The 18131-nt window shown below is 36.9% G+C and overlaps 1 protein-coding gene across 1 annotated transcript in view; it reads left to right on the top strand.

Annotated features, from left to right (window-relative positions):
• The window catches only part of TMPRSS11D (transmembrane serine protease 11D), a 62708-nt gene extending 46612 nt beyond the window's left edge, over positions 1-16096 (top strand). Inside the window, exons 5-10 of the mRNA XM_040238299.1 lie at positions 1526-1680; positions 4835-4873; positions 7860-8037; positions 10918-11177; positions 12331-12473; positions 14507-16096. Of these exons, the coding sequence (XP_040094233.1) occupies positions 1526-1680; positions 4835-4873; positions 7860-8037; positions 10918-11177; positions 12331-12473; positions 14507-14668 (937 nt within the window). The 3' untranslated portion in view covers positions 14669-16096. The remainder of the gene's footprint in view (positions 1-1525; positions 1681-4834; positions 4874-7859; positions 8038-10917; positions 11178-12330; positions 12474-14506) is intronic.
• The last annotated feature ends 2035 nt before the right edge of the window (positions 16097-18131 follow it).

Raw genomic sequence — 18131 nt, 5'->3', positions numbered from 1 at the left:
TTTTGGAGCCCCCCAAAATAAAGTCTGATGCTGTTTCCCCATCTGTTTGCCATGAAGTGATGGGACCAGATGCCATGATCTTAGTTTTTTGAATGTTGAGCTTTAAGCTAACTTTTTCACTCTCCTCTTTCACTTTCATCAAGAGGCTCTTTGGTTGTTCTTCACTTTCTGCCATAAGGGTGGTATCATCTGCATATCTGAGGTTATTAATATTTCTCCCAGCAATCTTGGTTCCAGCTTGTGCTCATCCAGCCCAGCGTTCAGAGTAGTAAAAGACTAGCCAGAAAAAAGAATGGTAGGAGCAAACTCGATATTGGAAAGTTTCGTAAACCTTATAAACACACACCACTTTTTCTCCTTCCTCTTCTTTTTAAAATACACTGTGTTACAGGGAACTATACTAAATATCCTGTGATAAACTATAATCACAAAGAATACGAAAAAACAAATGTATTTATATAGCTGAGTCATTTTGCTGTACAGCAGAGATTGGTACAACATTGTAAACCAGCTATACTTAAATATTAACTTAATTTAAAAAATACTGTGTTATCAGAAAATTTGAGGTATAATAAGGCCAAAAAATCAGATGATGACTTCTGAAAAGACAGCTTGTTACTCAGTTTCCAAGAGGAAGGGATATGACTCTTAGACAGAGTTGTTATTAAGATCAAATAAATGATGTATAAACAGAATCCTGTTTCATCTATTTACATGTTTCTCATTCACCAAAGGTCCCTCTTCTTTGAATTGTTTTTCTATTGTTTGTCTTTTCCTTATTAATTTGTAGGCGTTCTGTGTTTATAGGAGGCACCAAACATTCTTATTTTGAGTTCTGAATATATTCTCCCTGTCTATAGCTTATCCTTTCAGTTTGTTTATGGAATCTTTTGTTGTAGAATATCAATTGCAAAATGTCTTATTTAAGAATCCCTTCCTTCTCCTATATATAAAGACATTCTCTCATACCTGCTTATAAGTTTTAAATTTGTGCTGTTCACATTCAAATGCTTTGTTTGTGTGTGGTATAAGCAGAGATTTCTTGCATGAAAATCTCTTTATTTTCCTTCAGATTTGTGATACTACTTCTATAATATATTGTCATACATGTCTATGAGTCTGTTTCTGGACTCCTACTATGCTATGCACTCTTCCCAAAGTTTTACACATATTAACTCATATAACCTTCTTGATAACCCATTTTAATGTGAGGAAACAGACATAGGTTAAGAAGAAAAAAAAAAAACCCACCTAAAGTCCAACAGTAAATGGTAGAGTTGGTGTGCAAACTCTGGCATTCTGACTTCAAAAACAAGCTATCCTGAATGGTGGTCCTATGCACTGAAATCAAGTGTTTGTAGGATACCATTGTGATATATCATTACATATACAAACACTGTGTGTGAATCTGTCCTAATGTTAAATTTCTTAAGTAAGTTTTTAAATGTTTAATCAAGAAGAAGATGTAAAAAGAACAGAAAATTATCATAATTGTACACTTAAAAATATTTTTATGGGTATTCAGGCAAAGCGGCAATGACGTGATAGCAGATATTATCATGAAATTTAAATTCACCAGAAGAAACAATGAAGCATCAATGAAAAGGAGAATCGAGTCTATTTTATACCAAATGACAAATAACTCTGACGACATGACAATGAATCCAACTCAGTTAATACGCAAGTATCATTTTTTTATGTACCATTTCATTTCAGTGTATCCCTCTACAAGTTCTATTTCTTGTTTTTATTTAATGAGGGACTCTTTTTTCCTGAGTTATATTTTGTGAAAACAGCTTACTATGAAGTTAAATGTAATATATAGTTCACTAATATAAAATATTCTGATGTTTTAAAGAATCATATTCATATCATAACTTTTATTTGCTAAAAATTCTTTATTGTTTTTCCCCTCTCAATATTCTTTATGAGGGACATTGCTGTCAGATGTTCAATTTGTAGGTATGTTATAAGGATGGTAAATAGCTGTTCAAGGTCAGAGAACAGTTTAATTTAGGATCCACCTCACTGAGAAAAATGTATGTAATTGGAAGGGGTCTGGTAAATACTTGTAGAATAAAGAAGGAAAGTAGATTTAACAATGTCTCCATCTCCTCTCTGAAAATCCACTCTACTTCTGCCTGGAATGGAATTCTAGTTCCATTTTTTCCATCCCTATTGCGATCACTGTGGTCCAAGCCAACATCATTTCTTACTTAAACAATTACACTAGCCTCCAAGCTACCCTCCTTCTTTACTTTCATAGCCCTTCCAATGTACTGTCCACATATTGATCAAGGAAATATTTTAAAATATAAATACAATCTGGTTTAAAAGTCTCCCATGTATTCCCACAAAATGAAACAAAACCACCACCTATAAGCAGAATACCATATTTCCTGGTTTACTCAGGACAGTAATGGGGACCATGTCAATTGTCTAAGAACCATTATTAATATTACCCTTTACATGTTCTGATTTGGACAATAAATGATATGGTGATCTCATCTAAAGCACTGTATGATCTCATTCACGCTTACCCCTGCAGCCATTTATTATGCTATTCTCTTCCTCGTTTACCACAATCTGGCCACACCTTTACCTTCTCCATCTGCAAAGATTCTCTCCTTCCTGCCCCAAGCCTTTGCATACACCGGTCCAGTTTCTTAAAGCACTTGCTAGATCACTCCCTTGCATCTGTCAAGTATCATCTGGATCACTTCCTTCTAATGTAAGCCTTTTCTGACTTCCACTACTAAATTGGTTACCTCTGTCACAGACATCTTCATTTTCCTTCACAGCATTTATCATAGCCGAAACCACAAACGTATTTCCATGAGTTTGTATTGTCTTCATACTACTCTAAGTTTCCTGAAGGCAAGAACCAGTCTGCCTTGTTAATCCTCCTTACTTCTCTTACTCAGTATCTAGTACATAATAAGTACTCTAGTAATATTTGTCACATAACTTTTAAAAAAGAAATTACTCAATTCATGTATAAACACTCCTCCAACTTTGGCATGTACTACTATCTTAAGAAACCATGATTCACCTCATAATAAGCTCCAGATTAAAGGGTTCTGGTGACTCCCACATTGGACTAGTAGTTAATCAGCATACACTTGTTAAAATTTTACCAGCGGTTAAAACAATGAAATTCTTTCCTATCTGTTGGCAAATAACCACTACACCAGGCCCACAGAGTTGCCTCTCTAACCCCTCCAAACTCTCCTATCCCTATCCTGGACTCACAGATCCAGACCCTGAAACTACAGAGTTGATGCTTAGCACATCAAGGACCTCCAAGACACTGCTCCAGCTCTGTGGGTGGTTGTGTCCTGCCTGACTTGCTGATGTTTATTCAAATTTGTCTAATGCCCACAACAACCACATACTATAGATTCTTCTATTGTCCCCACTCAGAAAATATAGATAATTGTCCAGGGTATATAGGCAAGATGAAGGCTATTGTTAAAAGTAAAGGTGTCAAAAAAAAAAAAGATTATAGGTGTCGAATGAGGAAAGCATGTACTCAAGTAGTAGCTAAAGGGATGGGGAAGATGGGGCTAATTCAAAGGATAGTTAGATGCCAGAAAGTACAAAATTCGGAAGCCAATACGATGTGGGAAATAATGAGAAAGGAGTTAGAGACCATTTCAGATTTCTAGCTATTGGTGGAAGTGATGTCATTTATTAAGTGTGTATGTGTTTGTGTGTGTGTGTTAGTGGCTCAGTCGTGTGCAACTCTTTGAGACCTCATGGACCATAGCCCACTGGGATTCTCTGTCCATGGGATTTTCCAGACAAGGATATCAGAGTGGGTTGTCATTCTCTTCTCCAGGGGATCTTTCCAATCCAGGGATCAAACCTAAGTCTCCTGCAGTGAGACTCCTAAGTCTTCTTTATCATCTGAGCCACCAGGGAAGTAGTAAATTGGGGCTAAAATTTGGGGACATTGAGTTTGAGATGGCTCTAGGACATTCAGAGGAAACAGCTCTGTAAGCAGAAATCGAACTGGAATAGACAGGCCTTCAGTGTCTGGTACCAACATAGTTTCTTTCTGTGCTCCCCCATCACTTTCCTACATGCAACATTTGTATTATCTCTACTGACTTCATTGCTCCACAAACATCTTATATCTTCATGCATTTGTGCCACTATACCTTTCACCTGGAATGCCTTTCACCTCTTGGCTGCCTGAAAAATTGCTTTTAGGTATTCAAAATACAATTCAAATATTATTTTCACCATGATAACATCTGTGAATCAGACAGCATTAGTAACGCTCTCCTTTCTCCTCTCTACTTTGCATTTAAATTTATTTCAATGATTCCTTAATTTCTTTCTATAAATTATGTGAGAGCAAACCCCCTATATTTTGTTATACCTGCAGTACTACAAATAATGTCAGTCTAGGAATACAGATATAGTTATATGTATATGTATATATATATATAAAGAATAAGTGAAAAATTAATTTTTCTTAGAGAGTTTATTGCTTTGTATCTCAATGACTATGTTTCTGTTTTCCCAGGTAAACTGAGTGACTTGAGAACAGAAATATCTTTTAAATATCTTTTAACTGTTTGATGAGAAGTTAATGCACAAACTTTAGTGTGATTAATGACAAACTGGGGCAAGATAGTAAAGTTTTTTGGAGCCTGTGACTCAGATTGTCTCAGCAGGTCTGGGGTGGAGCCTAGGAATCTAAATTTAGCAGTCCTACAAATGATTCTGATTATGGTTGTCTGAGGACTACACTTTAAGAGATTAATGTGAAATGATACACAGTCTTTTTTGTATTGAACTGACTCTCCCTCTTTTTTAACACTAGCAATAACTGGCCAGGATACAGTACAACTGTTCACTCGAGGTAAGATTTTAAATTACTTTGTAAATGTGGTTTACCAAAATAACAAGGGTAAATGTTCAAGTGATTTGTACTCTTTGCCAAGGAAGTATGTATTGAGATGGTATCTGTAATCTTAGTTTACTCATGTAGGTTGTTGTTGAAATCAGACACTGCAGACTTCATTGGGCTATGAAGTGATATTTAGGTTTTCTCCTATTTTCAGAAGGAGAAAGAAGTATTAGTGCCATTTCACCCACTCTGTATCAAGTTTGGTCTCATTGAAGTTTTCTTGGCAGCTTTGGCAAGTTTCTCCAGCCCTGATTCTATGGTAGCATTTTAGCAGACTTGCAAATTATGTTTGGCTGCACCATTTATATAGCTTTTCCTAACTACCAGAATAGTTTGCTGTGTGATAGATTTAAGTTAATCATAAAGTATAATAAAAAAGTTACAAAAAGCATTATGAGTTTTATGTCTATAATATAACAGAAAAGTCAGGGTTTTTCAATGTCATTATATATACTCTCAGGCTAGATAGCAGACATATAAACCCCTTGAAAAGAGTAGTTTGCTCCTTAGGCTGATAACATGTAGTTAGAAATTTGTTTAATATATCTTGATAGCTGGCCTATCTCAGATACTTAAGTGATATTATAAGTTAATACTTCCTCTATGTGTATTTTTCAATTTCATGTATATTTATTTTAATAATTAATGCTTCTTTTTTATTAGAATGTGCTTAAATAATTTACTAGGGGCTTCCCTGGTGGCTTGGGTGGTAAAGAATCCACTTGCAACTGGGAGACCCAGGTTCGATCTCTGGGTCAAGATCTCCTGGAGAAGGGGATGGCAACCCACTCCAGTATTCTTGCCTGCAGAATCCCATGGACAAAATAATTTACTAGAGAACTTCCTTGGAGTATGCAGCAAAGGAAGCTATATGCTATTTATATTCTTAATAGAAGTCTATTCCTCCTCTATCTGGGAGATCTGTTGGAAAATAAATGCCTTTGGATGGCATCTTATTGAAGTTATATCACTTACCTTAGAGCTGGTTCAGCAACAGAAATTTTTCATGATGATTTACCTCTAATTTCTTAGTAACATACTAACCAAGAGCAAATAAACCATGAAAGTAGGGGTTGAGTGATCAAGCCCACTCCAGCACATTTCAGCTTTGGCCACTGGAGTGTCATGGGCTTTCTTAAGATGTTTAAATAAACCTAATCTAGATACTTAAAAACTCTCAATCACCCTCAAGAATATTCTGTGGACCTAAAGTAATTCCTTTTCTAGGGCCCATTTGCTAAGATAGAATCAGTTATGGGTGTGGACTGGGTTGTCCGTGATGAACTGCATTACCACCACATTCTTCATGATAAGAGCAGTTTCCCTCTAACGTCACTGTGCACATAAATCACTTGTTAAATACAGCTGCTAGGAAGTTCTGGGAACCCAATGTATGGCTTGGTGACTCTAGTTAGTAATATGGTATTATACATTTGAAAGCTGCTGAGAGTAGGTCATAAGTAATCTCACCAAACATACACACAAAAATGAGTTCACTGTGAGAAGTATTGTGGGCTTCCCAAGTGACTCAGTGGTAAAGAATCCACCTGCCAGTGCAAAGATACAGGAGACCTGGCTTCAATCCCTGGGTCAGGAAGTTCCCCTAGAGGAGGAAATGACAACCTACACCAGTATTCTTGCCTGGAGAATCCCATGGACAGAGGAGTCTGGCGGGCTACAGTCCATAGGGTCTCAGAGTTGGACAAAACTAAGTGACATGCCCATGCATACATGTGTGAGGTGTGAGATGTGTTAATTATCTTGAACTTGGTAATCATTTTGCAGTGTATTTGTATAGCATATCATCACATTGTACACTTTAAATATATACAATTTTATTTGTCAATTCCTTAGTAAAGTTGGAGGAAAAATGCAATTTTTGATTTGTTCCCTAATATGGGTCTGAGAGTCAACATTTCTTTTTGTTGTTGTTCATCTTTATTGTGGTACAGCTGACAAATAAAATTGTAATATATTTAAAGTGTACAATGTCATGATTTGATGTATGTATATATTATGAAAAGAGTTCCTTCATCTAGATAATTAACACATTCATCACTTCATGTATTTATCACCTCCTCCCATTTTCTTTGGCAAGGACATTTAAGTTCTACTCTTTAGCAAATTTCAATTATATAATACAGTGCTGTCAGACACAGTCATAATGTTATCCATCTGATTCCCAGACCTTATCAGCTTATATCATCCTTTAGCCAAACTCTTCCTATTTCCCCTACACCCTGGCAACCACTTTCTATTGTTTCTAGGTGTTTGCTTTTTTTTTTTAATTTCCACATAGAAGTGATACCATGCACTATTTGCCTTTGTCTGGCTTATTTCCTTAGGACAACACCCTACAGTTTCATCCATGTCGCAAGTGACAGGATTTCCCTTCCTTTTTAAGGCCAAAAAACATTCCAACATGTGTGCATGTTTCTACGTGCATATATACCACACTATTTCTTAATCCACGCATCTACTGATATTCACTTAGATTGTTTCCACACAGAGCCAACATTTCTATCAAGCTTTCTGGGGACACTCATGTTGCAGGTCCACACACCACACTTTGAATAGCAAGGCTATTGAGAAGATGGATATTCCCCAGGGAACCTGTGGCCTCAGCTAGTTCCTCTAGCACTGACCTACCTTAACCCCCACTCATGACAAATTCCAAAGAACTCTGAATCTGCTCCACAATTTGAAGCCTCCATGACAATCAGGTTCAGAAATGTTCTCTAAAATGAAGTCTATAGGTAACAGTCAGATAAGTATTCTAAAAGTATAGCATATTGATCATGCTTTTGGAAAGCCTAGCGTGTCCTGAGAAAGAATACATAAAAGACATAAAAGTCATAAATTATGGTGAAACTCTTACAGCATCTCCCAGATGTAAGCGTCATGATCTTCCTAGCACATTACTTCCCTTTCCCATTAGAATGTGGGGTCCGCTCAGACCTGATAACCTTGTCTGAGGAGAGAATCATGGGAGGCACTAAAGCTGAGGAAGGAGACTGGCCATGGCAAGTCAGTCTACAGTGGAGCAGTTTTCACCGCTGCGGAGGAGCCTTGATCAGTAATACGTGGATCCTGTCAGCAGCTCACTGCTTCAGAAGGTAAGACTACAGTTCCCTATCCATCTTAGCATGACCTAGTTGTTTCAGCGGATACTTATGTCTGTGTTAGAGGGTATCGATCAATCACATAGTACTAGAGATATTAAGTAACTTGCCCAGAATAACACTGCCAATGTGCAACACAGGTAAGGTTCATAAATTCAACTGGTTCCAAACCTTGCTGAAAGAAAGGAAAAGAAGGGCGGGAGAGAGGCAGACAGAGAAGAAGAGTGCCTTTTAGCATCTTCACTAAAATGACCTGAGTAAAAGAAGTTTAGTGTAAAAAAAAAATCTCTGTATTTGTTTGTTGTCAAATATTTTTTCTTTAGAATTTCTAACTAGCACTTACTCTTCTGCAAATTGCTATACCTCACAAAAGTATCTCCTGGACAATATATATAATTTCTATTTTTCATATAACTCCACTATCAAAACTCCACAAAACCCTCAAGTTATTTGGTTACATATTGTTTTTATTCAACATTAGGAGCATGTTGAAATTATCAGCTTCCAATTCACAGAACCTTATTTTCATCAGTTTGTATAAGACTTTTCTCTCATTTTATTTTTCTCCTGTCATACCTGAATTTCAATTCTAGTGCCTTCCCTGCCCCTATAGGCCTCACCCAAATACTTGACATGTGTCTTTAAATATGCAATTACCTGTAAAACCTTTAGTTTGTGTGTGTGCTTCTTTAATTTATACAAGTAAAACTGTGTATAAGTCTCATATTGTTCCTTAATGTTTTTGCTCAACCCTGGCAATTTTAATCTGGTCCACAACTGCATGCACCATATTCCTTCATCCAGCTAGGCTGCACTAACTTCCCACAGCCACAGATTGCAGCACATACAACTTTTTCTCATGCCTGCATATGTGCCTCTCCATAAACTTTCATCACATCACTGCAGTGGTGACTGCAGCAATGAAATTAAAAGATACTTGCTCCTTGGAAGGAAAGCTATGACAAACCTAGACAGCATATTAAAAAGCAGAGACATCACTTTGCCAACAAAGGTCCATATAGTCAAGGCTATGGTTTTTCCAGTAGTCATGTATGGATGTGAGAGTTGGACCATAAAGAAGACTGAGTGCCAAAGAATTGATGCTTTCGAACTGTGGTGTTGGAGAAGACTCTTGAGAGTCCCTTGGACTGCAAAGAGATCCAACCAGTCAATCCTAAAGGAAATCAACCCTGAATTTTCACTGGAAGGACTGATGTTGAAGCTGAAGCTCCCCAATACTTTGGCCACTTGATGCAGAGAGCCAACTCACTGGAAAAGACTCTGATGCTGGGAAAGACTGAATGCAGAAGGAGAGGGAGACGACAGAGGATGAGATGGTTGGATGGCATCACCAACTCAATGGACATGAGTTTAAGCAAACTCCAAGAGATGGCAAAGGGCAGGGAAGCCTGGCATGCTGCAGTTCACAGAGTTGCAGAGTCAGACATGACTGAGAGACTGAACAACAACAAATAAACCTTCAAGAATTTCTCTGACACATGCACCCAGAAGTGTATATACAGTGTGCTAAATACACTGCAGTGCTTTCCAGAATTTTGTATCTTCACATTTAATGCAAAAGAGTTTGAACTTCTTTCTTACCAACACAATATTATTTTTTCAATTTTTTCCATTCTTATGAATATACATTAGATGCTCATTACTGTTATAATTTTCACTTCTCCACTTACTAGTGAGTTTGAGTATTTTTCATGTCTACTGGCTGTTTGGCCTTCTCCTCCCATAAATGCCTATTAATATTTTTGTTCATTTTATAATGGTTCTCTTTCCATTTATTGTTGGTTTATAGAATTCTGTTTATACTACAAAAATTTTAGATGTTAAACATTGCAAGAATTTTCTCATGGTTTTTCATTCATCTGATAAATATATCTATGGTGCAGTTAATTTTGTTTTTAGTTTTATATATCTTTTAATTGATTTGCTTTTTTAATGTTACAGACATTTTATTGACGTATAGATGATGTACCATATTATATAAGTTATAGGTGCACAACATAGTAATTCACAGTTTTTAAAGGTTATACTCCATTCATTATAAAATATTGGCTACAATCCCTGTGTTATACTATATATCCTTATAGTTTATTTATTTTATACATAACAGTTTATAGTTCTTAATCCCCTGCCCTATCTTGTGCCTCCCCCTTTCTCCCCCTAGTAACCATTAGTTTGCACTCTATGTACAGCACACTTAATATTGATTTAATGAAATTCATTCTTTTTAACTGTTCAGTTTGTATTTTGGGAGTTTGGCAAAAAGCCCCTATTCCTAGATCATAAAGATAATGCCTTACATTTTGTATATATTAGTGCTCTGTCTTTCTCTGTATTCATACACACAAACATATGCACCAAAATCTTCAACAAGCAACATATTTAGTACAGAAAAATCATTTATCCACTGATAAGGAGCTCATGCATCACTACTATTTAAATGGGGCTTCTGCCTAAAGGAAAGGAAAAAATAACAGAAGGAATCAGTTAAAACTAAAGTGAACGGTGTTTCAGACTTCTGAGTTGCTTAAATGGAAGGATGTAGAAAAGGGAGAAATAAAAGAACAGGTTTGCTACACTAGTGTTCATCAAAGTACCAGGATATCCTCACTGGAGTAACAGAACACCAGGATTTTCATCACCCCACAATATGTTTGCTAAAGCGTTTACATGTTTCTTTAGACCAATGATCATTGTGCCAGTAAAGAGTTATAGAAATAGATCCCAAAGAAATGTCAATCAAATAGTTCCTAGACTGGGGGGCCGGGGGGCAGGGCTGGATGACAAACGCAAAATCCAAACATTTGAAATTCTCACGAGTTCTCTATTCAAATAGCATGTTTTCATATTTTTTAGCTACTCCGATCCTCGTCAATGGATTGCCACCTTTGGTACTTCCACAACATCTCCTCAACAGAGAGTAGCAGTAAGGAGTATTTTAATCCATGACAATTATAAACCTGAAACTCATGAAAACGATATTGCACTTGTACAACTTGATAGAGAAGTCACCTTTAACAGATATATTCATACAGTGTGTCTCCCAGAGGCTAACCAGGCCATTTCTCCTGGTTCCACTGCTTATGTAACAGGATGGGGATCTCAGAGTTATAGCGGTAAGTCTCTCAGGAAAAATAAAAACAAAGACAACAGCAATATCTCCTGGTACTTGCCACTATGCACTTTTTTCTAATCAAGGGACACCTTAAAGGCAGGTTCTACAGAGAGAATCATCCTACAGTTTGATCCTCCTAAGCTCTAACAAGAGTTCCCTCAGCAAAGGAAAGTGCTGTCCCTAGAAACTATAGGGAATTCTCAAATATAGTAATAGGGAAATGTGAAAGGAAGTGATGAAGAAATATGAGTTCTTCAATGATCCAGAGACTCTATAAGGACTCAAGTGTCTCCCCTAAAAAGAAAATTTTAAAGATTTAAGATAGAATTTGGATAGGTATCCTCTAAGGGTTTTAACAACCTTTAAGGTATTACCAGCCATTTAAGTTATTTTGAAATTAAATAAAATTCTGCCTTTACAGCAAGAAATTCTGTGTACACACAAGTGTTTTTCACACTTGTTTTTGAAGTGAATAAAATCAGATAAAAAATAACGATAACATGAAAGAGCAAATATGACCAAAGGGAAAACAAGAGTTATCAGCTAGGGAGTGGAAGGGTAGAATTAACAATATGTGCATGTTTCTATCCATGTTGTAGACCATCTCTCCAAGGAATAAAACAAAAGCCTCATTGTCCTAAAAAAAAGTTCATTGTATTTTCATGGCCCAAAGTAATTTGGTATAATAGATAAAATTTGTGCCAATAAGAAAAAATGGCAATGCCATTGTGAAGAAACATCAATATGCAATAAATTCATTCTTCAGCCTTGAAACCAGATTGGTTACTCTTTTGTTACTACATTAAAGGTTACTTCAACATGTAAATTTCTAATTCAGAATCACTCAGTGGATATTTCAGAGTCTACTAATCTATTTTAAGGAAGCAGATGCTTTTCCCTTATGGTCTAAGGGGCACTATATCACAAAGCTAAAGTAAAACAAACAAAACAAAGATACTGATGTATGTAAAGGGGTTATCCGTCTCTAATGCAGAAATCATTGCTAAGGAAAAGACTCCTAGGGCATCTTCAGTAGCCTTCTTTGCTGAATAAGAGATATATTTGGAGTACAAACATTCTTTCCTATATTCAGCATAGCTTCATTAATTCATCTACCCTGAAGTCCATTTTATTTCTCCCTTTATACTTAACAGGTAGCACCGTTACAAATCTAGAACAAGCACAGGTCAATATAATAAGTAATAATGTATGTAATGCACCAGCTGGTTATAACGGAGCTGTCCTCTCTGGAATGCTATGTGCTGGACTACGTGAAGGTGGAGTGGACGCATGCCAGGTAAGTTCAAGACAACCTTATCCATGTCATGTTCAAGTTTATAAGCACTTACTAGCATGTCTTACCATGATAGACATAAAGAGTAGCAGTAGTGTTAGTTGCTCAGTTGTGTGCAACTCTTTGTGACCCCATGGACTGTAGTCTGCCAGGCTCCTTTTTGTCCATGGGATTCTCCAGGCAAGAATGCTGGAGTGGATGCCCATTCCCTTCTCTCGGGGATATTCCTGACCCAGGGATCAAACCCAGGTCTCCTGCATTGAAGGCAGATTCTTTACCATCTGAGATACAACATAATTTTACCCTAAATGTCTAGATTTTACAGATTCTTATATGAAATTTTCCTGCATTTTCCACTCTGGGCCTCGCTGATTTTCAGCTAAAATACTATAATGCCTAGAGTTTATATCTCAAAATAGCACTTTACATAAGAATTTGTAAGATCCTGTTTGTTTTTGTTCATTCATTCATTTTTTTAAATTGCATCACTTAATTTCTGTGTACCAGACTTTGTACTTATACAGCATCACTTGAGCTCAGCAGATGTATGGTCTAGAAGAGAGAACACAGGCCTGTCTGTTCAGTGAGGAGGTAGAGCTGGCCAAATATAGGAAACATTGCATCTATTAAACTAAGTCCCTCTTAGTTTAATATTTACTCGCCCTCTCTTGGTAACATGTTTTGTAGAGAAATTTCTTACTATAGAAGAAATAGCAGGAAAACACAGTGGAGGGAAAGTGCAGAGAACTGGCAAACTGGAGCACATATGCAGTCTCTAAAGGAGCCAGGAGCCAATCGGCTCCACACAGGGAGTGTCATGCAAGCTGGTGATTCAGACACTAAACCCTTCTCCCCATATACACCAATGATTAAGCACTCATGGAAGAACTAACTACTAAGAGCAGTCAAATGAATACCAAACTATTCTAGAAGCATCCTTGGTGATAACTACTGACTATTTAGCAGGATGTACTCAGAGTGCTAGGTGTGTTAAACTCTATTAAACACATAAAATTATTATTTACAGAGGAAGAAGCTGAAATACAGAGGGCTGTTATGTGGCTTACTGGAAATCATATAGTCATTAAGTAGAGGATTAAAACCTAGACCAATTCAAGAACCTCAGACTTAACCCATCATGCAACATGGAAGATATACCAATTTTTCTCTCCATATGGACTATTACATGTAAAAATATTTAGCTGGTTGATTTATTATCAATATTATAAGTGGCTCATAAACATTTCATAGGGAATGCTTTACTCATTGCCATATAAATTTCTTTTCTATTATTCACCAAAAGGATATTTTTGATATATTAATACTCTACATGAAACACTATGCATTATGCTATAAATAGGAAGATAAATGAGATTTCTAAAAGCATGTTCATTCAATAAATATTTTCTTAGCATCTCCTTTGGGCTAGAAGCTTAGAGCATAGCAGTGTCCAGAACATGTATGCCTCCCTTCCCTGATGAACCTTACAGTATAGCCTGAAAAATAGACACTGAACAATATCATAAATGCAGTGAGGGTTGCAGAGATGTGCAACTGCTACAACGAGAGGAGCTGACTCAGTGGGAGTAAATTCAAAAGGCATGCAAATGTGCTTGTATAAAATAATGAAGTAGCAATGAAGGAGATATACACGGGGTGTGGGAGCACTGGAAGTAAAAAATAACCTAGCCCAAAGCTAGAAAGGGTGACCCTGGGGAGGAAAGGTGGAAGTCGGGGTAACCCCCTGAAGGAGGGGAGCCTGGTCAGGGTAGCAGGCTGGTGAAGTCTAGTAGATGCGCTTCTCATCTTCTCACACTTGCTGAAGGAACAACGTGTGTACTTGGAGGATTTTTTTAATTTTTGCATGACAGCATACAGTATTTCAACAGAAAATGTAAGACTAACTTTTCTGTCATTATGTATGTGGTTTCTATTATCATAGAAATAAACTTCATACTTCGGGGTTGTCTTCAAGTTTTGTTTTGTTTTTTTTTTTGTCTTCAAGTTTAAATAATCTATCATTCTATTTCCTTCAGGGTGACTCTGGTGGCCCTCTAGTACAAGAAGACTCACGGCAACACTGGTTCATCGTGGGGATAGTAAGCTGGGGGTATCAGTGTGGTCTGCCAGATAAGCCAGGAGTGTACACTCGAGTGACAGCCTACCGTCACTGGATAACCCAACAAACTGGGATCTAGTGCAATAAATACATCTCGGTTCAAGCGTCTGAATGCAGACATGCCTGTCTAAAATTCTAAAACTTTCCAGCTGCAAAAGAAACTAAGCGTCCTATTTTAACATTGTTACATAAATATGTTTCACACTATTTAATCTTTCTCTGTTACTATGGGTTTATATTTTCTCAAGAAAATTACATGAATGTTGCATAGTACTGGGGCTATGTGCCAGGGGAAACATAGTAAACTAGTTACAGAGGTAACAATTATGCTATACTTGTGATAACGTAAGTACTATTAGTGAGAAAAGCAGGTACCTGGAGAATGGAAACTAGAGGCAACTGCACAAGTCTCCAGGGTCAGAGGAGTTTCCTCTAAGGAAGTCTCATCGAAGCTGAGAAAGGGGCAAAGTATAGAAACTTGCAAAGGAAAAACTTGTAGATAACATTCAGGACAGAACACCATGAGGCAATAAAAATACTAGTTTTTAAAATTTCTTGTTACTTAATATTTTATATGAGGTGTGAGTCCTAAAAGTTATGTATGAAGTCACTGTAGAGTCATATAGCAATCTTAATTATCCTGTAGGAACATGCTCCCATGAGAACTAACCAATGAATTTCAGGCACTTAACAATCCAAACTAGAATATTCACTCCTCATCAGAGAACCAAAGAATTATAATTTTCATAACTATTATTTAAAATACCTTTATTTATGTGAATGAGAGAATTTGTCTCCTCCATAGAGGAACTGAGTAAATATACCTACACAACATTCTCAGGTAACTTACAACTGTGTACATACACATTGCTTTTTAACAACTAAATATGAGTAATTTGAAGATCTAAAGATCACCGGTGGCATTTATTTTTGAAAGTTTAGGGATCCTTTGTAGCTAAACTCAAGTAATGAATTGAAAGTAATGAGGCAAAAAAATAAGGGAAAAAATTTTTACTTTGCAAAAAAGTAAAATTAAAAAGGGAAAATAGCTTTATTTCAATACAATTATTTTAGTGAAGAAACTTTTCTCTCCTTTTTCCTCCTTCTTTCTCCCCCCTCCCTCCATCCTTCCCTCTCTCTCCCCATCTCCTTCCCTCCCTCTTTTAATAGATGCACATCCAAAGAACATGCATAAAATGTATTAACATTTAATGGCACAGCAATTTATGTAATATAAATTATGAGTGTCACTGAATTTTTATGGGATTCTAGCATGATCATCTATGTGTCAGAGCTTCCACCTTTTAAAAGTTAATTCATGACACCTGGATGTCAGAACAACTACATGCATTATGATGAAAATGTCTTGTATTTACTCATGTAAAATTGTGAAAAGACCTCCACTGAAATCATTTACTTTATAAAAGCTGAAAATTTAACTGACTCTCAGTGAAATGTACAAATAAGTACTGGTACACATTATTCCAAATAAACTATTTTAAAATCACTTCTCTGCCTAAGTATTTATTGAAAGTTATGGTTTATGAAGGACAATCTAAAACAATTTATTTAATTGGTTCTCCAACAAGAGAACTGACAATTAGACTCTACAGTCTTGGCACTTTCAACTGCCTTATAATCAAGCTCTGTAACTAAGCAAGCATCTAGCTTGACACTTCCTGGCTGCTCCCAATGAGGACAATATTAAACTGGTAATTTAGAGTAAGTCTCAAGGGAATGTGTTTGTGCAAGAGTGTTGGTGTGTTTTCATGTTTGTGTGTGTGCCTTCACATAATCATAAACGTACTAGTTTCTATTTATTGAAACCTATAAAGGAAAGTACTTCTTTAGCAGATTTGATTATTTCTTTAAAATATTTAGCAAATATTCATATCTTTATGAAGAGACATTTGAATAAATCCACCTCTCACATATCATTTCATCTCCAAATTCTCTCATGATGAAGCAAAAACTTTAAATTCACCAGGAACAAAACAAATTATCCAGGGCAAAGAAATCAAACTGATTAGAATTCAAATTAAGTAGAAAGCCATTCTGGTGAAAAAGAGAACTGAACTAAATGAGAAATTAATTTAAAAAGCAAACAAAGCTCAGGCACTTTCCCACCTCCAATCACACAAGTTAGACTGGAATTACTCATGCAATAAAAATCTGTTGATACAGTATTAATAAATGATTTTTTCCTTGCAAAATTCATCCATCTAACGAGTCATTCATTTTTTTACTCATCTATTCGTTTACCAATAGATTTTGAGCACTTCCAATTTGCCAGGAAAATTGTTGGCCAGCTGAGTCAACTTCAAGGAAAGAATAAGGTGAGCAGAAGATGCAAAAGTCCTGAGGTGATTACAAGTTTATGGGTTTGAGGAACACTAAGAGGTTTCCCAGGTGGCACTGGTGGTAAAGAACCCACCTGCCAATGCAGGAGACCTAAGAGACATGGGTTTGATCCCTCGGTTGGGAAGATCCCCTGGAGGAAGTTTGACAGCCCACTCCAGTATTCTTGCCTGGAAAATCCCATGGACAGAGAAGCCTTGCCAGTTACAGTCCATGGGATCGTAAAGAGTCAGACATGACTAAGCGACTAACACACAAGAAGTCAGCATGACTGGAGCGAAACTAATAAAAGACTGGTGTTAGGGGAGGTTGAAGAAATAAATGTAAAGGCAAAATTCTGAGGGGAAATTAGATGATGATGATGATTATTCTTTTTTTTTTTTACTTTCTAGACTTCCCTGGCAGTCCAGTGGTTAAGACTTCACCTTTCAATGCAGGGGGCATGGGTTTGATCCCTGGTCAAGGGGTTAAATGCCTTGAGGCCAGAAAATATAAAACAAAAACAACATTAAAACAAATTCAATAAAGACTTTTAAATGGTCCACATAAAAAAAGTCTTTGCTCTGCTAACGTCGCTTCAGTCGTGTCCGACTATGTGTGACCCCATAGACAGCAGCCCACCAGGCTCCCCCATCCCTGGGATTCTCTAGGCAAGAATACTGGAGTGGGTCTTTAAAATTTTTCTATTTTCTGAAGTCTACACTGGTGAAACTGAGGTTAAACATCAGTTGGATCCATTAAACCTGGAACTTACCTTCACTGATCTAATTCCCTTTAGTTACTACTACAAAACTTGTATGTCCTCCAAGTGGCATGTAATCTAAACAATACAATGTTTTCCCAAGTTGTGTCCAGTTCAAGCTCCAGTTGCTTAAGACTGGTGGAGACGGCAGCCCCTCCAACCTGGAATGCCTCAGTGACCACTTAGTGACATTTTGATGTCAGAGGGCCAGATGCTCCACCCTCAGAACATGCCAACACCACCATTTTATGACCATGAGTTCTATGATGAAGGCTGTAGCTTAGTTATATCTGTGCAGAAACACAATTACCTTATCTTTTTCTTATTTCCAATCATCTTTCCCCACTCTCCCCACACTTCAGACCACCCTGTTTGCTTATCCCAAGTCCCTCCCTTTGGGAAGTCCAATTTGATATTTTGTTCTCCCATCTACTCACTTGGC

The sequence above is a fragment of the Oryx dammah genome, unplaced genomic scaffold, assembly GCF_014754425.2.
Source record: "Oryx dammah isolate SB20612 unplaced genomic scaffold, SCBI_Odam_1.1 HiC_scaffold_3, whole genome shotgun sequence".
In the NCBI taxonomy this organism is placed as follows: Eukaryota; Metazoa; Chordata; class Mammalia; order Artiodactyla; family Bovidae; genus Oryx; species Oryx dammah.
This window is presented reverse-complemented; position numbering and strand designations above follow the sequence as displayed.